At 45.6% G+C, this 24,698-nt stretch overlaps 1 protein-coding gene across 2 annotated transcripts in view; it reads left to right on the top strand.

Annotated features, from left to right (window-relative positions):
- Nucleotides 1-24,698, top strand: part of c2cd3 (C2 domain containing 3 centriole elongation regulator) — a 191,107-nt gene that overhangs the window by 3,124 nt on the left and 163,285 nt on the right. Inside the window, exons 2-6 of one of the 2 annotated variants that reach the window (XM_072477143.1) lie at nucleotides 805-1,074; nucleotides 5,886-6,043; nucleotides 9,835-10,064; nucleotides 12,181-12,362; nucleotides 23,218-23,353. In XM_072477143.1, coding sequence (XP_072333244.1) covers nucleotides 805-1,074; nucleotides 5,886-6,043; nucleotides 9,835-10,064; nucleotides 12,181-12,362; nucleotides 23,218-23,353 — 976 coding nt within the window. Of the gene's footprint in view, nucleotides 1-804; nucleotides 1,075-5,571; nucleotides 5,597-5,885; nucleotides 6,044-9,834; nucleotides 10,065-12,180; nucleotides 12,363-23,217; nucleotides 23,354-24,698 lie in introns of those variants that run through there. The other variant, XM_072477144.1, reaches the window with a different exon arrangement.

Below are 24,698 nucleotides of genomic sequence, written 5' to 3'. Positions count from 1 at the left end.
GCCTTTACATCCATCCTGAAATTTGGTGTCTGGAGTTGGGCACAATACTGCAGCTGAGGCTAAACTATTGTTTTATATAGGTTTATCATAGCTTCCTTGTATTTGTACTCCATGCCTGTGTGTAAAACCCAGGATTGCATCCATTTTGTTCACTATCCTCTTAACCGGTTGTCATCTTCAAAACATTATGCAGACATTTTCAAGCCTCTCTGTTCATACACCCTCCTTAAATGTGTACCATTTAGCATCTATTGTTGCTCAATCTTCAACACTTCACATTTTTGCTTTGAATTTTGTGTCTGCCCATTTCACCAGTCTATGTTATTGCTGCCATTATGTAGTCCAGTGTTATGAGCACCTTGATGAGAGCACATTTTGTTCTTGACTTAATTTTTAAAAATTCATTTACGGGATGTAAATCTGAGAAATCTTTTAAATTTGATTCTTGGTTAGTATTGGGCCTCATAGCGATGAGCAGCCTGATTGTAAAATACTCCTTATTTGTGGACTTAAAGCACTCTCAGAGCATTGAAACCAATATTGATATAAATTTTGTGAAAAACTTTTAATTTCTCTCCACAAGTCCCTCCCACCATATTGATAGATCTATCAGCATCAGTACTGTTTGATATTTCGCAAAATACGCTTTCTATAGCCAAAATCAAAGATTGGAACAGTAAATTCTGTTCTTGTACGACTGGGTATTTTGTAGGGAGCATTTGTTTATATTGTACAATCAACATACTTAATAATCATGGTCCTTAAAGTCATTGTAAGTTTAACTTTGTTAATTTCATGTTACAGGGATTAGTGATGTCTCACCATCCACTAGTTTGCCGCCACTTGTTGAAGGCCAGGTTCAGTGTTTTCTAAGGATTGCAGTCAGCAAAATCTTGTGGATTGTCCCCAGACCTCCAGCCTCGCCTCTTGTTAGACTGCGTTGGTGGGGTGAAACTTCCAATGGCACTCAGTTTCGCCCTAGAGATGCTTCGCATGCTGAACAAAAGTCTGCGAAAACAATTGCACGATATGCTGTTCGCTGTGGACCAAAACAGTTCACTTCGTACCTCACAGGTTGGTTGTATCCATGCTACTTTAGATTAGGGGGTTTCATTAGTGTTTGTCCTGCAGAGTACTGACTACTGTAATGAGATCAAGATAATCTTTATTAGTGTCACAAGTAAGCTTACATTAACATTGCAATGAAGTTACTGTGAAAATCCCTTAGTCGCCACACTACGGCACCTGTTACACAGGGTACAATGAACAAAGAAATGTACAGCACAGGAACAGGCCCTTCGGCCCTCCAAGCCCGTGCCGACCATATTGCCCGACTAAACTACAATCTTCTACACAGAGGGAGAATTCTGAATGTCCAAATGACCTAACAGCACGTCTTTCGGAACTTGTGGGAGGAAACTGGAGCACCCGGAGGAAACCCACGCGGACAGGGGGAGAACATGCAGACTCCACACAGACAGTGACCCCCCCCCCCAAAAAAAAACCAGGAATCGAACAGGGGTCCCTGGCACTGTAATTTATGGGATTGATTTCCCCGAAAGCAGTCAGCAGGCCTCAACAGCATGCTAATATTGCACCGAGGCAGATGTTAGGCTCTTTGTTATGCAGAAAGCCTATGAAGCTAGATAAGCTGTGATTCTTCATTGCCCAGACCCAATAAGGCAGGTGATGGCTTCATGCCCATCATTTGGCGTCTTAGCCAGCCACGGGGTGCTTGGAGAACACATGTTGCTATGTCCAAGGAAGTAGGCCATTCAGTTCTTCGAACCTGCTCTTCCATTTGATAAGAGCTTGGCAGATCTGGTTGTGGTCTCATTCACACTTTCCTGTCTGTCCTCCATAATCCTCAGACTTGTCTGTCAAAAATCTATCTATCTAACGTAGCCTTGAATACATTCAATGACCCAGCCTCCACTGCTTTCTGGGGAAGAGAATTACATATCCTGTAGCACAGAGAAACAAAATCTCAACTTGTTCTTAAAAGGATACCCTTATTCTTAAACTGTCTTCCCTAGGTTGCATCATCCCCACAAGAGGAAATATTCTCCTGGTATCCACTTGGCAGTATGTTATATGTTTCATAAAGATTGCTACTCATTCTTCTTAAGTCCAATGGCCTGACCTGTTCAATGTTTCTTCATAAGATAGGCCCTTGACTCTAGGAAATAGTTGAGTGAACCTGCTTCTAACACAATTGTACGCTTTCTCAAATAAGCAGTACTCCAGTGGTGGTCTAACCAAGGTCCTGTACAGCTGCAGTGAAACTTCCCTATTTTTATATTCCATTACCCTGGCAATAAACACCAACATTGCATTTGCTGTCTTAACCACTTGCATTCACCTGCGCACTAAAGTTTTGTGGTTCATGTATCAGGACAAGACGATCCCTCTATACATAGATATCATAGAATTTACAGTGCAGAAGGAGGCCATTTGGCCCATCGAGTCTGCACCGGCTCTTGGAAAGAGCACCCTACCCAAGGTCAACACCTCTACCCTATCCCCATAACCCAGTAACCCCACACAACACTAAGGGCAATTTTGGACATTAAGGGCAATTTATCATGGCCAATCCACCTAACCTGCACATCTTTGGGCTGTGGGAGGAAACCGGAGCACCCGGAGGGAACCCACGCAAACACTGGGAGGATGTGCAGACTCCGCACAGACAGTGACCCAAGCCGGAATCGAACCTGGAACCCTGGAGCTGTAAAGCAATTGTGCTATCCACAATGCTACCGTGCTGCCCTAAACCATGGAGTTCTCTATTTAAATAATATATTGCTTTTCTATTCTTCCTGCCAAAGTGGACAAGTTCTATATTATATTTCATCGTCCAAATCGTTGCCCACTCACTTAACCTATCCATATCCCTCTACAGATCTTTTTGACAACTAACTTTCCGATCTATCATGGTGTCATCAGCAAATTTAGCTATACATCCTTCATCCAAGTCACTGATGTAGGTTGGAAATAGTTGAGGCCCAGTACTGACCCTGTAACACTACACTCATTACAGCTTGCCAGCATGAACAAGATCCATTTATCCCTACTTTCTGCTCATGTTTAGCTAACCAATTCTTTATCCATGCTAATATGTTACCGCCAACTGCTCTTATCTTTTGTTGTAACCTTTGATTTGGCACCTTATCAAATGGCTTTTCAAAATCCAAATACAGATCTATAGGCTTCCCTTTATCTACTTTGCTAGTTATTTCCTCAAAAAAAAGCCATTATTTTAAATGATTTTTGCTTTCACGAAACCATGTTGAAAATGCCCGATTTCATTATGAATAATGCTATAACCTTATTAATGGATTATACCAATTTCTTTATGTTAGGTGTTAGGCTAACTGGCCTATAATTTCTGACTTTCCAGAATCTAAGGAATTTGGAACTTGTACATCCAATGCCTTTACTATCGCTGAAACCAATTATTTTCAGATCCTCAGGTGCAGCCACCTAGGTCCTGGGACTTGTCAGCTTTTAGGTCTAATACTGTCCTCAGCACCTTTTTGCTGATGGTGGTGATTGGTTAAGCTCCTCCCTCCCTTTCAGCTCATGATTTTCAAAAATCTTTTAGATGTTTCCGTGTCTTCTACAGGGAAGACAGACACAAAATGCCTCGCCATTTCCTTGTTTTCCATGATCAATTCCCTACACCAACATTAGAATGGGCGCCATGTGCCCCAACATCTAGGCGAGCTATCAGGAAGTTTTAATGAGAATGTTGTAATGGCCTGAGACCTTCATAATCGGGAGTAGGCGCAACGTGATGTTCAGGCCACTATCAGCCATAGTTATATTGACTAGTGGAGCAGGTTCGAGGGATTGAATGGCCTCCTCCTAATTCATATGTTTGTAATTAACACAGCTTTAACTATAGTATTATCAATTTTAAGAACAAAAAGAGACCATTTGGCTTGAATGAGTCTACTTCTTCATTATAGCTCAAGTCCACTTACCACATTTCTTGCCTGTAAAGCATAATCGTGTTCACTGCTGGCTTTGAGTTCCCTGATCTGCAAAACCTTTCCTGGCCTTGGATCTCCAAAAGATCATGCCTCCAGGCTCCCCAACCCTGTCCCTTTCTTCATTCCCTCCATCAGTACTGATTTCTGTTTTCCCTGTGATCCTGCTGATGTGGCCCACAATTATCTGACTTGCTAGAATGTTAAGTTTAGCTTGATCTTCGTTCCATCATCCCAGGTATCTTTGTGCAACACTGCCCTCCTGGTAATGAGTTCTGAGGCCTAATTTCTGGGTTCCGGCTCACTCTATTCTGATGCAAAATTGGGTGCTCCTGAATTTCCTCGTGCTTCCGATAATAAAGATTAAGTTTTCGTTTCTATTAAGCTTTTCTTTAAATACAAGTAAAGCAGCTGTGACCAATATTTAATTACATTATGAAGTCATGTTCTGATGTTTACTGGATAAACAATTATATTACCAAAATAGTACAAACTTTCCTTTGATGACGCGTCCTATTTTTAAAGTACAAAAGAAGATTCATGAGCATATCTTATGATGAAAGAATTATGATGAGGTTGCAATCGTGTAGAAAGAAAAATTGTTTGGGAAAAGTTTATTTAAATTTTGATTTGTAATATCTATAGGGGTCAATAGGCAGCTTCTGTGCCATTCAAATATTGATGCCATAGACTTAAACAAATGCAGGGCCTGTTTATTACCAACAAGGTTGAAGGCAAATAGATTTGACTTTTTAGTAAGAATCAATAAATGATTGCATTTACAGTGCAATTATATATCAATTTTGTTGCACACTGATTCAGTCCCATTGGAAATACTTTCGAATTGTAAATCAATCATACTTGAAATAAATTATGAATCACAATAAATTATATCCATTTAATTTCATATTGACTGACATACAAAAAGCATTTTTTTAAGATTAGATTTTAAAAACGCTATGAAGTTTTATAACCTGTCACTTGGGCATGTATTGGTTATTTATAGTCGTTTGGAATATAGAATTTGAGTATTTTTGAAAAAAAGTGACATGCTATCAAATCTTCTTGGCTTGTATGCATCAGGCCAGCTATGCAAGATAAACCAACAGTATATACACTGCATGAGAAGAGAGTGATGACTGCTTGGCAAATGGACTTTAATTTGTAGAGGTGTTGCCATGGAGAATGCAGCAGGAAGCAGTTGACTGACAAGCTTTTGTTTCAAATTCATTTTGGACAGGTCGCCTCTGATTGTCAAGGTATTGCCATGGGGAATGAACCAGGGAATGGCGGTCCCCCAAGCTTTTGTTTAGAGTTTAGTTGGAAAAAGCATAATGCATGGACATGTTCCTTCTGTCTGCAAAGGACAAGACCATGTATGTGAATATATGTGGATTTTAGTATGTATAAGTGTACCACCAAGCAAACTATTAGCCTGACTGATGAAATTGGTTTTCAGTGTAATTCTTAGCACAATCAGAATTGTTGAGCAAGTGTTGTCCAATCGCTTACTCACACCTAATCATGTTCGTTGTATTTTGCGCAGACTAGTGAATGGGCCTGGAAAGTGCCCGGTCTACCTCCGATTACCCTGGAAGGCTAAGGTGTCTCAGAAATGTGAACACTGGATGAAGCTAGCTGTTGCACGTTGTTATTATGCAGTAATTTTTATTGGGTCAGATAACTCTGCAGATTCTTATTCTTATTCATCAGCTTCCTATAACTTGCAGCCTCTTAAAACAAAATCATGACATCACTTAAGGTTTTGTGAACAAAAATGTCTTGTATTTTTTCCTGTATCTTTAGTTTGTTTGTCTAGTAGAAAAGTTTCTAAAATGCTGGTATTATTTTGCTTGCTGTTTTGTTCAAATGTGTACTTTTTCATCGTCATAGATATGGGAACGCTGGTGTTGGAGGTGATGACGAAGCCTGACCATCTTCCCATTGGCCGAGTCCAAATAAATGGAATATCACAACTTTCACCAACCTATGGTATTAGTGGGTTCTTCACAGTGATTTCACCAACCTCCGAGAAACTCGGAGAACTACAGGTTAGAAATATCTTGCTTACTGATATTTCTATATTAAGAAATGTGATCTGATCAAACTTTGTTTTTCCTTATTTGTTCATGGGATGTGGGCATCACTGGCTGGGTCAGCATTTGTATTGCTCATCCTTGAGGGCATTTAAGAGTCAAACACATTGCTGTGGGTCTGAGTCACATAGAATCTGCATTGACCCTCTGAAAGAGCACCCTACCAAATAGGAAAGAAAGCTTCACCAAGAAATATTTTTCTGCATTGTTCAAGACTATGTTTTGCTGCAAAGCTTAAGAAACAACATTTAGTTATTGGAGAATTTAGCTTTATCATGTTCTTGACCAAATAAGGATCACTTTTTTTGTTATATGCTTATTTCGTTTCAGTTTGTCATATGTACATCTTTCAGGAAGAGCAAGTTAAAAGATTGTCTAAAATTGCAGCCTTTACCAGAAAACTAATGTGTTTTAGAGACAGAAACAGATGTTCGACATATGGAATTCACGAAGCAAAGGGGTCCTGCTTATTTATGGTTCTTTTAATTGGGGTTGCTCTTTTGTTCATCTGTAGGTTACGGTTATGCTTTTTGCTCTTGTGTTATGGCTTTGTGGAGAGGTACGAGTTTGTTCAGCAAGTTCAATTGGTGTGGGTGAGGATGTGTCTGACTGATGCTCCACCATGCTTGCTGTTTGAAGGACCACGCCATAAGTGTCCAAGCCATCCCCAAGCTCTGCCAATGCAGTCCCCAGAGTCCAGATAATTCAATCCTACTGATGTGCACTTATTTATTGGCTGGTGCTGTTTGTATCTTCTAGACTATGAGTTTTGAAAGGACTGCTTTTACAAGTTGCATGTAGGTCAGACCAAGTAAGGATGACCTATTTCCTTCCCTAAGGACATTTGTGAACCAGATATGTTTACGACCATCGACCACTAAGTCATCATTAGACTTTTGATTCCAGATTTTTATTGAATTCAAATTTCACCATCTCCCCTGGTGGGATTCAAACCTGGGTGCCAAGAGCATTTTCCTGGGTCTCTGAGTTATTAGTCCAATGACAATGCCGCTACGCCACTGCCTTCCCTTTGAGACTTGGCTAAAATAAACCAAAACAAATGATGTTCCCTAGTAATTTTGATTGATTGAAAAGACATATAAACTGTCAAGGTTTATTAATTGGTCAGGTATTTAAACTTTGGTTATGAGTTTTGCTGCTATTCATGTTCTTAATGTGTTTCCTAACTATAAGGATAGGAAGTATAAAGGCCAGGTGAGTATTGATTTCAATTACTAGGTAGCGCTACCTCCTGAGAGTCATGCATTTGTGGATCCAAGCTCTTGCAGGGATTTCAGCATATATTCCAGGTTCAGTCCAAATGTGGCATGTTGCATTGTGCGAACATTTGTCTCGGATGAAACAGTGAAGCGAGACACATTCTGGCTGATAAAGAATGTGTGGCACTTTGAAAGCAAGCAAACAGTTCAATTTTCATCCCTCGGTCAACATTACTAGAAACACACCTTCAAAAGGTGGAGACAGGAAGAGGGGACTCTGACGGTTAGGGACATGTAAAAGGGCGATAGAGGAGTGACCCTGGGAGAACTCACGGAGAGGTCCAGCTGCCAAGAGAAAACGACTTGAGATACTTTCACTGCAAGGAAACAACAATGTACCCCCAGATACCAGGACCCTCGTTAGTAGACGAATTCTGGACGTGGGCGACCTAGGGAAGGGAAACTGCAACCTTGTATGGGCTACTGTTGGAGGAAGTACCCTTCCCCCTGGACAAGACAAGGAAAATGGGAGGAAGAACTAGGCATAGAGATAGGGAGAGGCACTACACAGGGCAAACCTCCACGTGCGCAGGGCTGAAAGAGCCACAGGACAAAGCAGAAAAGGAAAGAGGGTGGGGGGAGAAGGGAAGTGGGGGGAGGCATGCAAAGAGAACGAGAGGGAAAAAGCCAGAGGGGATTGGTCTGATTGTTGGAGCCCAAACCAAATTGTAAATACTGTAGTGCTCTGGCCACACTGAGGATTGTAATATATGTATGCCGGCTAAAGGGAGGTCACGGCCACAGTGGAGGGGAGGAAGGCAATTGCTTGAAAACAGAATTGATCATTTCAGTTCCACACACACATGTTTAACTGGAATGCTTGAGTTTAAATCTTAGTACAGGTTGCCAGTCAGTTGGATTCTCTGAATGAAAGTTCCACCACAGGCCTTTTCACTCACCAATTCCCATTTGACAGTCCTTTTAGTGTGAATGCTTTACAACTGTGCAGCAGAAATGTATTCCACTGTAATCCAACCCCATCACTCTCCACATCCTTCACTCCACTCTTATGATCAAGCTGGGGGACATACCTTGGTTTAATGAGGAGTGTTGAAGAGTCTGCCAGGATTAGCATCAAGCATACATAGAAATAAAGTGCCAACTTGGTGAAGCTACAACACAGGATCGCATGCATATTAGCCTGGTATCGTCAGTTAAGCGATCCTCCAGCTAACCGATCCGATCAAAGCTCCACAGCCCTGCCACATCCAGTTGTGAATGGTGGTGGAAAATCAAGTAATGACTGTGAGGAGGAGAAGCTCTCTGATCAGCCCCATCCTTGGTGATGGAGTGCAAAGGACAAAGCTGAAGTACTTTTAGTCATCTTCACCCAGAGGTTCTGAGTGGGTAATCCATCCTGGCCTCCTCCTGCAGTCCCTACCATTACTGAAGCCAGTTTTTAGTCAATTCAATTCACTCCACATGATGTCAAACAGTTGAAAGCACTCAATACCACAAAGACTATGGGCCCCCAAAACATCCTCGCTCTATGCTGAAGACTTAGGCTCCAGAACTGTGCTCACGTTAAGCTGTTCCACTGCAGTAATGAACTAGTATCTACCCACTTAGTGGAAGATTTCCCAGGTGTGGGTAACCTCCATTAACTGCTCCATCAACCTACTTTTGATGATTAGCAAAGGGATGTAAGGGGCCATTGATGGTTCTATCAAGCAGCATTTGCTTAATTTGGGTCCTGAGGACGTCCCCGCTCCAGACCTCATTATAACCGAAGCACTGTTGCTTCACAGACTGTGCGGAGTCTGCATGTTCTCTCCGTGTCTGCGTGGGTTTTGTCCGGGGGCTCCGGTTTCCTCCCACAAGTTCCGAAAGACGTGCTGTTAGATAATTTGGACATTCTGTACTACCCCTCCATGTACTCGACAGGCGCCGGAGTGTGGTGACTAGGGGATTTTCACAGTAACTTCATTGCAGTGTTTAAAGCCTACTTGTGACAATAAAGATTATTTTTAAATAGTCAAAGCATGGACAAAAGAACTGAATTCCTCTTAACATATGTCACTTAGCACACACGAGTTTGTTTGAAGTAAAGTAAGCTGCTCTATTTTTGCATACGTGGAGGGGAGTGGGCTAGCTTGATCTTGGTTTCGGAAAATGCTCGGCACAACATCGAGGTCCAAAGTGCCTGTTTTGTGCTGTACTGTTCTATGTTCTATAACTGTCTTGGGCATACCCTTAATTTTTGCAGTGTTTTATTCCAAGGGCTTAAACATGATTTTTATAATACATGGTGCCATCCTAAAATGGCACAGCATTGTTATGTGATTAGCACTGAGCATAGTTTTCAGACTTAAATGAAGTCAATTCAGCCAGTCACTGTAAGAGGTATGATCTGCATATTACTTTATTTCATACTTCTTGAAACATTAACAAATTATGTCACTGAATTGTCACACGTTATTCTTGCTGATCATTAAAACAAATTTCTATAATTGGTACAACTTTTAGGTATCACTTGCTCTGGAATCTCTGTCAGAATCTTGCGACAGCAGCAGTTCTATTCCAAACACAGACGCAAGTGTAGATGGTGCGGTTTCAGCCCAAAGCTCTGCAGTACTGCTCACTTCACGGACAGGATCCTTTGAAAATCTCATTGAATTTTCTGCTCCTCGTAAATCATCCATAACCAGTGCAAGTGGAAAGGAGTCGCTGTCCAGTAGCACCTGTAATACCCCAAGGTAATGGCAGTAAAATAAATCTTCTGGGTCTGTGTTTTCAATAATATTTGCCAGTGGTCACTTTGGGTGGAATTTAATGCCTCCCCCTGTAGTGAGTGGTGCATTTGACCAAGTGGGGGAGTGGAAAATGGGGGTCCTGCTGCCTCGGCCCTGATTTAGCCCTGGTGGGGAAGGCTTATTGGCCTTCCCACCGCCACCAATTGAGGCTGTATTCACCAGCGGCAGGAAGGAAACACGCCATGTGGGAAGCCTGAAAAGCTAACCTTGTCAGGCTTGCTTGTCGGCTTCTGGGTTGAGTTGGGGGGAGACGCTCAGTGCCTGATCAAAGGACCCAGCAATGGGAGGGGCTTGCCGATCAAGATCCGTTCCCCTGCTTTACTGCCGACCCTAACCTCTTGTAATGTCCGTCCTGCCAGCACTTGTCTGCAACCTGGGTCCCTCGGCGATCCTGGGTCTCAGGTAGGTGATGAAGTAAAGATGTTTATGTCTGCAATGTGTATGATGGGATCTTTCCTTACATTTTATTTTGGTTAGCTTATTAACAGTTATAATCTTTTCTTTGACTACAGTATCTAAATTCCTGCCTTGAATTTTTTATTTTATTCGTTCATGGGATGTGGGCATCACTGGCTGGGCCAGCATTTAAGAGTCAACCACATTGCTGTGGATCTAGAGTCTCATGTAGGCCAGACCAGGTGAGGACACCGATTTCCTTCCCTAAAGGATACTAGTGAACCAGATGGATTTTTATGACGGTCAACGATGGTCATTGGCATAGATTTTTAAAAATTGAATTCCAATGTCGCAATCTGGTGTGGTGGGATTCTAAGCCAGCCTCCAGCGCATTACCCTGGGTTTCTGGATTATTCGTCCTGCGGCAATGCAATATGCCACTGCCTTGTATAAAGTATTCTTTATAGTGGATCTTGCTCATTGGTAGTCCAGTGCAATTTCTGTTGCAACTTGAACCTAACAGCTGATTTTTCACACAGTAAGTTATATGAGCTGCTTGCAGAAAAATATTTTTCACTGTACCTCAGTCCACGTGACAATAAACAAATCCAATCCAATGGGGGGGGGGGATAGATTATGTGTATCATTAGTGGTATAAAAGATACAGGACTGACAGATATAATTTATGATGTTGTGCTTGTTTTTCCACAGTCATTTTGCAGGTGCACCCAGGCCAACTACGATGCACTCCAAAATACCTATTGACTCTATTTGCCTTCTTCCATACCATCCTGAACCACCGTGTTTCATCTGCAAACCAGTCCCACATCCCCAGTGCCACTCCTTTCAAACTCTGCTTGCACTCTCCAAATATGTTTTGAAGCACTTTGACCATTTCTCTCTCAAAAGCAGATGCATGCTTTCCTCATCTTAGTTGCTCTTTTTTAAAAAAAGCTAAGGCAAAGAAATTGAGTACACGAGTGAAGAAATGTGTATGAAAGCCAAACAAGAATTCAGTCATTTAGAGAATGAGGGTAGGAGAATCTTATCGAGGGCAGCATGCTAGCACAGTGGTTAGCACAGTTGCTTCACAGCTCCAGGGTCCCAGGTACGATTCCCGGCTTGGGTCACAGTCTGTGCAGAGTCTGCGCGTTCTCCCCGTGTCTGCGTGGGTTTCCTCCCACAGTCCACAGATGAGCAGGTTAGGTGGATTGGCCATGATAAATTGCCCTTGGTGTCCAAAAAGGTTAGGTGGGGTTACGGGGATGGGGTGGGTGTGTGGGCTTGGGTGGGGTGCTGTTTCCAAGGGCAGTGCAGACTCGATGGGCTGAATGGCCTCCTCCTGCGCTGTAAATTCTATGAAATGGAGAGAGAAAAGTAGCCAGTGAAAATCTGAAAGCTGCAAACACCAGAGATAGAAATTGAAAGGAGAAAGAAAAAAGTTAAAGATAGAGAAAGAAGCAGAAAGCTTTCAGGAAGAGGCACAGTTCTTTTTCTTTGCGGGTGATAAATTGATTATTATAGTCCAATTTATTTATTATATGGAAGTAAGTTATAAACCTTGCCTCTAGTCTGTCGATTATTTGAAGGAGCCAAAACTTGTAAGAAAGAAATTGAGATTGTTTAAAAAAAAATGTAATTTTCTGTGTATTTTTCCCTCTAGAGGAAGAGATCATGTGTATTTCCAGGAAAACGCCAAAATTACTAAGACTGTTTCCTCTGAAAAGAAGCAGCCCCTCAGTTCAGCCCCCTATGTTCCTGCGGAGACGCTTGAGGCTGCAGGCGAGCGGATTGAAGCACGGGTACTGTCAACAGATAGCCAAACTACCAAAAACCTTATTTCGGGTACGTTGCTAACCTAGCAAAATTCTTAAATAGCGGCAGAAAATGCTCAGCAGGCGAGGCAGAATCTGTGGACAGTGAGGAATAAAGTTAATGGGCTGGATTTAACATTGAAGATGTGGGAAATGCATGTTAAAAACAGTGGGCGCCCTGCCCCATTGCAACCACCCCAACGGCAGGATGGTTTTTCTTTACCCAGAGTATGGTAAGCCTGTGCAATTCGCTACTACAGAAAGCAGTTGAGGCCAAAACATTGTGTATGTTTTCAAGAAGCAGTTAGATACAGCACTTGGAGTGAAGGGGATCAAAGGGTTTGGGGCGATGGTGGGATCAGGCTATTGAGTTGGATGATCAGCCATGATCATAATGAATGGCGTAGCTGGCTTGAAGGGCCATATGGCCTCTTGCTCCTATTTTTTATGTTTCTATGTACAGCCTACCCAGCAGTGGACGGTGGGAGAGTCTTGCAACAATAGTGGCAGGTTTCTCTGTATGGCCTGCTGGCAGGCAGGGGATCCCTCAAAGAGCCGCCACGGTTTTGCCACCTCCTCCCCCATGGCATGTCAAACCTTAGCCCCGCACCCACCTCACCAGGGTCTAAATGATTCAGTACAGCACATCTGAAGTGCTGGAGAGCTACCAACTTCTGATTCGCCACCAGTTGTCTGAGACGGGATTTTGTCTCCAGTCTATTGACAGCCAAATTGACCGTTAAATGAAAGCCGGTGTTCCCCTCTGTGCACTCTCTCCACCCCACCCATATCCTTTTTAGTCAATGCTTGAGAATCCAGCATCTCGTCTTATTCAGTCCAGTGTTTGTGATCCTTCACTAGAACAGTCCTGATGAAAGGTCACAAATCTGAAATGTTAATTCTGTTTCTGTCTTGACAGATGGTGCTAGACCTGCTGAGTATTTGCAGTATTTTCTGTTTAAAATTTCAGATTTCCAGCAAATGCTTTTGCAACTAAAGAAATACCTAGCTAAAGGTATTTAAATAGAGACAGCTGCTGGAGAACCTGCGATTAATTGCTTCAAAGAAGTAGTCAGGATTCTTAATGACGCAGATAAATTGCACCCTGATAATATGTTCAGATTGTGAAAAGCTGTAGAACACAGGCTCAAGCTTAGGAATGAAATGAAAAAATCGCTTATTGTCACAAGTTGGCTTCAAATGAAGTTACTGTGAAAAGCCCCTAGTCCCCACATTCCGGTGCCTGTTCGGGGAGGCTGTTACGAGAGAGTTAAAATGTGTAGACAGTTTAGATTTAACTCTTCTACGCAATGGGTGATGAATATTTGGAATCAACTACCCTGTTAGGTGGTGCAAGCAGTAGCATGGAAAATGTAAGGAAGAATTGGATAGAGTATGGCTGGTACTCAGCAGTACTGGTCTTGGGATTGGCTGCTTGGTCTCTACGGTCTCTTCAGTGCTACACTTTTTTTCAAAGTGAAATTTTCTGATGCATCTTGGTTAAGCCTTGCAATCCCAAATTGAGGAATATTGACCATTTTAATAACCCCCAAGATCCCATGTTCCTAAGCTTAAACATGTGGAATTCTCCCATTTTGAATGTCCTGTCTTTGTGCCATATTGAAAAGACGTCCAACATCACTGACCCACTATTGAAAGAAAATGGACTGACTGAGAGCGGAGACGAATTTGTTGGAACGTTCTGAGGTCAGAAGATAGACCGCCTCTAGGACACACAATCTGGAAGATCCACCTGCAGGTGCTCCCTCAACCCACTGCTGTGGTCTTCCAGGATTGTGGGCAGCCTCTATCCTGAACTGCAGAGCAGCCCCAGGCATTCAGATGGGTCCCAACATGGGCGGCACGATAGCACAGTGGTTAGCACTGTTGCTTCACAGCGCCAGGGTCCCGGGTTCGATTCCTGGCTTGGGTCACTGTCTGCGCGGAGTCTGCTGATTAATGCACTGAAATTCATGGTAGGAGGACAACAAAATGCTGTTTTTCGATGGTTCTAGACAACTGGTGGAGCATTGTGATTTGAGATTTTGTTTTCAGCTCACCCATGCCTCCTGCAGGATAATTTACCATCTACCATGGTGGGAATCAAGCCTAGAACCCCAGAGCATTGCCTGAGGTTTGTGGATTACCAATAAGTCACGCGCTAACTCATCAACAATCACCGTATGACAAATTGCTGTACGTTTAAACACATTCTTTGCCAGTACATTCAATTAACATGTTACATGTTTAGTTTGAGTTACCAGAAGGTGGCAGCAAATGCCACTTAATACAATAGGTGAATAAAACTTGGCTTCTATCGCTTTTCAAGAATTCATATTGGTACTTTCCTCTGCATTTTTTCTTTTTAAATAATTTGTATTCAAATTTTCACACAATATCAACAACAAAATACAGCAAGAAAAGAACCCCCCCTTATACAAAAATAATAAATTAACAACCTTCATCAACACAAAGGCAAATATACACGCCCACTCAAGATAAACAAAAAATCCTTCGCCGGGCTACCAGGGACGCAAAGGCCAGAATATCAGCCTCTTTCGCCTCCTGCACTCCTGGCTCCTCTGCCACCCCAAATATTGCGAGCCCTCAGCCCGGCTTGACCTTGGAACCTACCACCCTCGACACCGTCCTCACTAGCCCCTTCCAAAAGTCCTCCAGCGCTGGGCACGTCCAGAACATGTGGGTGTGGTTTGCTGGGCTCCCTGAGCACCTAATACACCTGTCCTCGCACCCAAAGAACTTATCTCTTTGCCAAGGATAAGCCAAGGCTTATCCTTGCCCCGGTCATGTGAGCCTTATGCAGCACCTTAAATTGTATGAGACTGAGCCTCGCGCAAGAGGAGGAAGAGTTCACCCTCCCCACGGCATCCACCCACGTCCCCTCGCCAATCTCCTCATCCAACTCCTCCCACTTACCCTTTAGCTCCTCCACCGAGGCCTCCTCCTGCATCACCTGATACGTTGCCGAGATCCTCCCCCTCCAACCCACAACCCTGACAGCACCCTGTCCTGGACCCTGTGGCAACAGTGGGAACTCCACCACCTGCCGTCGAACAAACGCCCTTACCTGCATATATCTGAAGGTGTTCCCCGGGGGGAGACCGAACTTCTCCTCCAGCTCAGCCAGGCTCACGAACTCCCCGTCCACAAACAGGTCCCCCATCCTTCTACTACCCACCCTGTGCCAGCTCAGGAACCCACCGTCCATCCTCCCCGGGACAAACCGGTGGTTCCCCCGAATCGGGGATCACACCGAGGCTCCCACCTCCCCCTGTGACGTCTCCATTGCCCCCAAATTTTGAGGGTAGCCGCCACCACCGGGCTCGTGGTATACCTCTGAGGAAGCGGCAGCGGCGCTGTCACCAGCGCCTCCAGGCTCGTGCCCACACAGGACGCCATCTCCAGCCCCTTCCATGCCGCCTCATCTCCTTCCATCACCCACTTGCACACCATCGCCATGTTGGCGGCCCAATGATACCCACAGAGGTTAGGCAGCGCCAACCCCCCCCCCCAATCCCGGCACCGCTCCAGGAACACCCTTCTCGCCCTCGGAGTCTTCTGCGCCCACACAAACCCCATAACGCTCCTTTTAACCCGCCTGAAGAAGGCCCTAGGGATCCAGATGGGGAGGCATTGGAACAGGAACAGAATCCTCGGGAACACCGTCATTTTAACTGACCGCACCCTACCCGCCCGGGAGCGTGGCACAGGTCCCACCTCTTAAACTCCTCCTCCATCTGCTCCACCAGCCTCGTGAAGTTAAGCTTATGTAGGGCCCCCCAGCTCCTAGCCACCTGGACCCCCAGGTACCAGAAATTCCTCTCTGCCCTTTTTAAACGGGAGCTCACCAATCCCCCTCCCCTGGTCCCCTGGGTGCACTACGAACAACTCGCTCTTCCCCATATTAAGCTTGTACCCGGAGAAATCTCCAAACTCCCTAAGGATCCTCATCACCTCCGGCATTCCCCCCACCGGGTCTGCCACATATAGCAGCAAATCATCCGCATAGAGCGACACCCGATGCTCCTCCCCACCCCGTACCAGCCCCCTCCAGTTCCTCGACTCCCTCAACGCCATGGCCAGGGGTTCAATCGCCAGCGCAAAGAGCAGGGAGGACAGGGGACACCCCTGCCTCATCCCCCGATATAGCTGGAAATACTCTGACCTCCTCCTGTTCGTGGCCACACTCACCACCGGGGCCTCATATAGCAGCCTCACCCACCTGATGAACCCCGAACCCGAAACTTTTCAACACCTCCCACAGGTACCCCCACTCCACCCTATCAAAGGCCTTCTCCACATCAATCGCTGCCACTATCTCTGCCTCCCCTTCCATCGCCGGCATCATTATAACATTCAAGAGCCTCCGTACATTAGTATTCAACTGCCTCCCTTTCCCGAACCCCGTCTAATCCTCGTGTATGACCTGCGGCGCACAGTCCTCTATCCTCATGGCTAAAATCTTTGCCAGCATCTTTGCATCTACATTTAGGAGTGAGATCGGCCTATATGACCCACACTCGGGGATCCTTGTCCTGCTTCAGGATCGGGATAATCAGCGCTCTAGACATCATCGGGGGCAGAGCCCCCCCTTCCCTTACCAACAGCGGGCCCAGCAGGTCCGAATACTTGTAAAATTCAATCGGGAACCTTCCGGCCCCGGTGCCTTCCCTGCCTGCATGTTCCCTATCTCTTTGACCCACTCCTCCAACCCAACCAGCGCCCCCGACCCTGCCACCTGCTCCTCCACCCTTGGAAACCTCAGCCGGTCTAGGAAGCGACCCACCCCTCCCTCCCTCCAGTGGGGGCTCAGACCGGTACAGTTCCTCGTAGAAGTCCCTGAAGACCCCATTGATACCCACCGCACTTCGCACCGTGCTCCCTCCTCCATCCCTAACTCCCTCGATTTCCCCCTAGCTGCCTCGCGCTTCCGAAGTTGGTGCGGCAGCATCAGGCTCGCCTTTTCTCCGTATTCATATACCGCCCCCTGCGCCTTTCTCCACTGCGCCTCCGCCTTCCTGGTGGTCAACAAATCAAACTCAGCCTGGAGGCTACGCTGCTCCCTAAGCAATCCCTCCTCCGGGGCCTCCGCATATCTCCTGTCCACCCTCACCATCTCCCCCACCAACCTCCCACTCTCTCTCCTCTTTCCCCCCCCTCTCCTTGTGTGCCATAATAGTGATCAGCTCTCCTCTGACCACCACCTTCAGCACCTCCCAGACCACCCCTACTTGCACCTCCCCATTGTCATTAGCCTCCAGGTACCTCTCTGTACACCCCCGGACCTGCCCGCTCGCCTCCTCGTCCGCCAGCAACCCCATCTCTAGGCGCCACAGTGGGCGCTGGTCCCTCTCCTCCCCCAACACGAGGTCCACCCAGTGCGGAGCATGATCAGAAATGGCTATCGCTGAGTACTCCGTATCCTCCACCCTCGGAATCAGCTGCTCATGACAAAAAAGTTAATCCGGGAGTCGGCCTTGTGAACATGGGAGAAGAATGAAAATTCCCTGGCCCCCAGCCTCGCAAACCTCCATGGGTCCACCCCTCCCATCTGGTCCATGAACCTCCTCAGCACCTTGGCCGCCGGCCTCTTGCCCGTCCTCGACCTAGAGCGATCCAATGCCGGGTCCAGCACTGTGTTGAAATCCCCCCCCCCCCCCCCCCCATTATCAGGCCCCCTGTCTCCAGGTCCGGAATCCGGCCCAGCATACGCCGCATGAACCCCACATCGTCCCAATTCGGGGCATATACATTGACAAACACCACCCGCTCCCCCTGCAGCTTGCCACATACCATCACATACCTACCGCCATTGTCTGCCACAATGCTCGACGCCTCGAACAACACTCTCTTCCCCACCAAGATCGCCACCCCCCGATCTTTTTTGCATCCAAACCCGCATGAAACACCTGCCCTACCCACCCCTTTCTCAACCTTACCTGATCCGCCACCCTCGGGTGCATCTCCTGAAGCATGGCCACATACACCTTCAGATGCGCGAACACCCGGGCCCGCTTGACCGGCCCATTCAGCCCCCTTACATTCCTGGTTATCAGCCGGATCAGAGGGCTACTCACCCCCCCCCCCCCCCGGCCGGCTAGCCATAGCCCTTCCTGGGCCAGCCACGTGCCCGCACGACCCGTTCCCCACAGCGGCAGACTCCGGCCCTGACCTCCTCTACCAACTCCAGCTCCCCCTTGGCCATTCCAGCATCAACCTGGTTCTCCCCCACCCCCCTCTAGGTCCCCCCCTAGCTGCATTGCTCCCCTCATTGCACTCCCGTAAGTCTGCTGACCCCGGCCACTCCCACCGCTCCATCGACACCCCCCCCCCTCCCCCCCCCCCCCCCCCCCCCCCCCCCCCGTCCACCAGCAGACTCTCATCCATTCCACTCCCAGCGCGGGAGAAAAAGCCTGCGCTTCCCAGCTCTAGCCCCGCCCCTTCAAGCCTAAACGTGGGAAAAAGCCCGCGTTTTCCACTCACCCAGCCCCACCTCCCCTGGCGCAGCTCCCTTTCCAGGCCCGGTCCCACCTTAACACACACTCTCGATCAGCAAACCGGTGGAACCGCATCAGCACCGCCCGCGGCGGCTCAGTGGGCTTGGGCCTCTCGCCAGCACTCAGTGGGCCCCCTCCAGCTCCCAGGGCCCCTGAAAGGCCCCCGCTCCCATCAGCGAATTCAGCATGGTGACCACGTAGGCCCCCACGTCTGATCCCTCCAGCCCCTCCGGGAGACCCAGGATCCACAGGTTCTTCTGCCTCAACTGGTTCGCCATCTCCTCTAACCTCGCCTGCCATTTCTTGTGGAGCGCCTCGTGCGCCTCCACCTTCACTGCCAGGCCCAGGATCATCGTTCCTCGAGACCTTCTGCCGGACCTCCCGGATCGCCGCACCTTGGGCCATCTTGGTCCCCAGCAGCTTATCGATTGAAGCCTTCATTGGCTCCAGCAGCTCTGCTTTCAGTTCCTTAAAACAGCACTGGAGAAGCTCCTGCTGCTCTTGCGCCCACTGCCTCCTTGCTGCCTGGTCTCCGCCCGCCGCCATCTTGGTCCTCCTCCCTCGCACCTTTCTTTGCTTCAATGCCGCTTTTTTAATCGCCCCACTCCTGGTCCAATCCACACACTATCGGGGGAATGTTGCTGTCCCCTTCCCACACCGGGAAACGTCAAACAAGCGCCGTTATGGGCCCTAAAAAGAGCCCAAAAGTCAATTTTTACCGGGAGCTGCTGAACGTGTGACTTGGCTCCGCATAGCTTCAACCGAAAGTCTCTTCCTCTGCATTTTTTAAAAGACGGCCACAAATGAATTGTTTGCAACAAGTTAGTATGTCATCCTCTCTGCTTCCCTCCTCCATTCCCACTCTCTGTTCTTCTCTGCTCTTGCATTCCCACCATCCCTTTATGCTCTCCCGCTTTCCTCTATGCTATTCCCTAAATAGACCACTATTGTTAGGTTCTTGCAATTAGTGCCCTGTTTACAACATTTCTTTCATTGTCACGGTTAGTAAACATTATCCATGCGCAGTGCTTCGACAACTCCCCTCTTTGAGTCCCACCAATAAAGTTCCCATCCTTTCAGCAGCAAGATGTGTTGAATCATGCTTGGAGTACTTCCCACAGTTCTAATCGTCATATTACAAAAATAATATCAAGTCATAGAGTCATACAGTGCAGATGAGGCATTTTGGCCCATCGGGCCTACACCGACAAAGCAACACTTATCCCACTTTACAGCACGCCCCATAGCCTTGAATGTTATGACATTTGAAGTGCTCATCCACATACTTTTTTAAGTACCCTCCCAGGCAGTGCATTCCAGACTCCCACCACACCCTGGCTCAAAAATATTTTCCTCAAATCCCCTCTAAACCTTCTTCCCCTGTCATAATTATGCTCCTTCGTTATTGACCCTTCAATTAAGGGGAACAGCTACTTCCTATCCATCCTCTCCATACCGCTCATCATCCTACATACCTCAATCAGGGCCCCCCTCAGCCTTCTTTGCTCCAAAGAAAACAACCCAAACCTATCCAGCCTCTCATTGTAGCTTAAATGCTCCATCGCAGGCAACATCCTATTGAGTCTCCTCTGCACTCTCTTCAGTGCAATCACATCCATCCTATAGTGAAGCAACCAGAACTGAACACAGTCCCCCAGCTGTGGCTTTACCAAAGTTTTGCAAAGCTCCAACATAACCTCCCTGCTCTTATAATCTATGCCATAACGATAAAGGCAAGTGTCCCGCATGCCTTCTTAACTACCCTATTAACCTGTCCTGTCGCCTTCAGTCATCTGTGGACAAGCACTCTGAAGACCCCTCTGTTCCTGAACTTCCAAGAGTCCTGCCATTCATTGAGCTTGTCTTGTTACTCCTTCGAAAATGCATCACCTCCCACTTTTCAGGGTTAAATTCCATCTGCCACTGATCTGCCCATTTAACCAACCTGTCTATATCTTCCTGCAGCCTAAGATCATCTTCTCCACAAGTAACCATCCTGCCAGGCTTTGTGTTATCCACAAATGCACATATAAGGGCTGGTTTAGCTCAGTGGGCTAGACAGCTGGTTTGTGATGCAGAACCAGGCCAGCAGCATGGGTTCAATTCCCGTACCAGCTTACCCGAACAGGCGCCTGAATGTGGCGACTAGAGGCTTTTCACAGTAACTTCATACTTGTTATATTTTAAATAATGACTTATCTAAAATATATATATTACTCTTGAATCCACCAGGATGATAAAATGATCAATAGTCTTGTTGAAAGATGAACTATTTAATGAGTAATAAAATAATAAACTGTGAATCCTTTTACTCAATACTAAACTAACAATAAAGAATTAAAGTACAATATCGATAACTATATAACTATGCACTACTATAACAAGCTAGTTCTAACTTCGCTCACTCTAGCTATTCTATGTCTTGCTTGTTCAGTGTTCTGAATCACATCATCATGTCATCTGCATCATCTGACTTAGAAACGTCGGGAAACCAGTTCTTGTAGTATCTGACTGTGAGCCATCGAGTGTTGAAATGACTGTACTACATTTACATATATTGATCATGTATATTGATATCTGAATATCACTACACTTGTGAGAATAAAAGATTATTATATTTCCCCCACACCAAACCAACACACTCTCAGCTATATAAGGGATTCAGCACTAATCCCTGTGGTATGCCACTGGATACCGACCTTCAGTCATGCAAGTAGCCTTCTACCATCACCCTCTGCCTCGTACCACTAAGCAAGTTTTGGATCCAATTTGCCTAGTTGGTTAACTCGGATCACATGTGCTTTTATCTTCTTTATTAGTCTTCCATGTGGGACCTTGTCCAAGGCTTTGTTGAAATCTGTATAAGCTACATCAGCTACACACCCGATTACCTCCTCAAAATTCAATCAGATTCATTCAGCATGACCTCCCTCTGACAAAGCCATGCTGACTAACCCTGATCAAATCTTGCCTCTCCAAGTAGCGATTAATTTTCTCTCAGAATTCTCTCCAGTAGTTTACCTGCCACTAATGTGAGACTCACTGGTCTGTAATTTCCTGGTTTATCTCTACCACCCTTTTTGAAAAGTGAAACCACATTAGCTGTCCTCCAGTACTCTGACACCTCTCCTGTGACCAGAGAGAAATTGAAAATTTGGGCAGAGCCCCTGTAATTTCCTCTCTTGCCTCCCACACAGTCTGGAATACAACCCATCCGGACCTGGGTAATTATCTACTTTTAAGCCCACTAAAACCTCCAGTCCCTCCTCCCTCCTTATGTCAAAGTGTTCAAATACCTCATGGTCCCTCTCCCCGAATTCTGTACCGACATCCTCCTCCTCCCGGGAGAAGTTATATATGAAGCTCTCGTTTAACACCCTACTAATGTGTGTGTGTGTGCCCCACGCTCTGCCGTAGATTTTCCCACATGAAACTGTTCCCAGTCTCTTTTGGCCAAATCCTGCCTTATTCAAATAAAACCTGCTTTCCCCCAATCCAAAACTGTTTTTTGCAGACCATCTTTTTCATTTTCCATGATGAATTTAAATCGTTCTGTGTTGTGGTCGCTATCACTAAAATGCTCCCAACTGCCACCTTAACACCTATTTGGCCTTGTTTGCCAGAATTCGACCCAGCACTGCACTGTCCTATGTTGGACCTTGAGCATATTGACATAAAAGGCTATCCTGAATACATTTCAAGAAATCCACCACCTCTAAACTCTTTACACTATGACTCCTAATTAATGTTAGGGAAGTTGAAATCCGCTAATCATTATCCTATTATTATTTTTGCACACCTCAGTGCATTGTCTGCATACCTGCTCTATTGCCCGACCCATTTCTTATTAAGCTCTACCCACAAAACCTCTTTTGAAGACCCTTCCAAGATACCGTCCTGCCTTCCTGCAGGAACTGACTTAATTAATAATGCAACACCACCTCCTCTTTTACACTCTTCCCCCTGTCTCGCCTGAAGATCCCTTGCCCCGGAATGTTGAGTTGCCACTTCAGCCCCGTCCTCAACCACGTCTCTGTGCTGGTAACAGTGTCACAATTTCACATGTCAATCCAAAAACATTTAGAGAAAATGTAAAAAAGATTTATAAGTATGGTACTGCAAATAGTGAGCGCAGAAAATACTGAACAGACTAGGGCTCTGCAATCCCTATCCCATTCCCCCACCATTGACTGCTGAGTCTTCAGTTTCTAGATTTCAACTCATTTCATGCCATCCTTGAAACCCACCTCTTCGATTAAGCACCTCGAGACATTTTTATGTTTAAAATGTTATATACATGCACATTGTTGTTATAGGGGATGTGAGTCTGCACCTGTCTGTTTGTTCATTGTGTATTCTTGTTTCTAGTTTTGTTGGACCGAGGGAGCAAACTGCGAAATGCAATGGTGATTTCTGCTATGAAAACAGTTCCCAATGGTATGTCTGGATTGGTGGACAGTCCTTACATGGTTCCATGTGAGGACATTGGCATGTCAAAATCGAAGTAAGCTTGATGAAACGTTCAACTGTTAATGCTCTTTATGTGCCTTTGAATTTGAAGCAATCACAATTTTTATCTTGGAAGCTAACCAAAAAAACTATGGCAACCTTTTTGTAGAGACGTGAAGAGTAGCAGTGGCTGAAGTGATCTCTTCACAGTACTTGTCCAAACTACCAACTGATCTAGTTTTTTTTTGATGTATAGCATTTATGGTTTTGACTTCACACTCTTCGATACTGGGATAAAATAGATGCAAAATATTAGCATTGGCTAGAGTTTTTCCCTAGTCCATGAATGGCGTCAGTACTCGAATAATAGCCGCTGGGGTAAAATATCAATGTTTTATTGGGTAATTTGGTTTGAGGTACATCACAATCTTGTAAGATTGTGTCCTGAACCTTTATTTAAAATTATGCATTCTAATAGGAATCACTAGATGATAATCAATTGTGAGAATACCAGCTGGAAGCTGGTGAGGCCAATTCTAGGATGGTATATTTAGTTTCCATCTGAGAGGACTGATCTCGAGTGGGCACCTGTAAGATACTACAGTTCTGTGTCTGCATCTGTAAGGTAGTACAATTGCCCTCACTATTCCTGCACTGAAGGAAAAATACCTGCCTAGTTGCTTTCCACTGATCATTTGGCAGGTATGTGTGGAAGACCGGATGATACTAGCTGTGATGTGCTGCATGATCAAACAATTTGTTAGTATTTGCTCTCTAAGTTCACACATGATGCACAGCCATCTGGGCAGCATGTCAGAGACTGCCAGCATCCTTGTGAATTATATAAGGACTTTATATTAACTGGTCTTGAATAATTTTGAATTGGTTCTGAACGCAATTTGCGATAGCAAGAGTCAGCACCTTCAGGCAAGAAAGGGAGAAAAATGGGGAGGAAGTAAACCAACACACTGAGAATCGGTAATAAATAATGGGTCATATTTTATCATGGTAGGGTATCTGAGAATTGGTCAGACATTCCGTTGCATCTTTCGATTACAAAAGATTACATGGCAATGCTGAAAGTGTGAGATAACCACGTAGTGAGAAAAAATGGGCATCTGGGACCAGAGTGAACAGGGCATCTCCTTAATGTCCATCTCCTTAAACAATCAGAATGAAGGATTGTGAAATCAACTGCATTAGGACGAAGTGACGAAGCATCAATTAAAGTGAGTGAATGGAATACTAAATCGGGACTAAAGAGAAACAAAGTGAGGGAAAGAAAGATTGGGTTAAGAAAGACAGAAAAACAAAGACAACAGTGAAAGATAACTTCTTTGAAAATTGTAAGTCTACAATTAAAACTGAATAAATGAGTCTCCACATTTATAATAGTTAAT

This window comes from Scyliorhinus torazame, chromosome 15 (assembly GCF_047496885.1).
Source record: "Scyliorhinus torazame isolate Kashiwa2021f chromosome 15, sScyTor2.1, whole genome shotgun sequence".
Lineage (NCBI taxonomy): Eukaryota > Metazoa > Chordata > Chondrichthyes > Carcharhiniformes > Scyliorhinidae > Scyliorhinus > Scyliorhinus torazame.
This window is presented reverse-complemented; position numbering and strand designations above follow the sequence as displayed.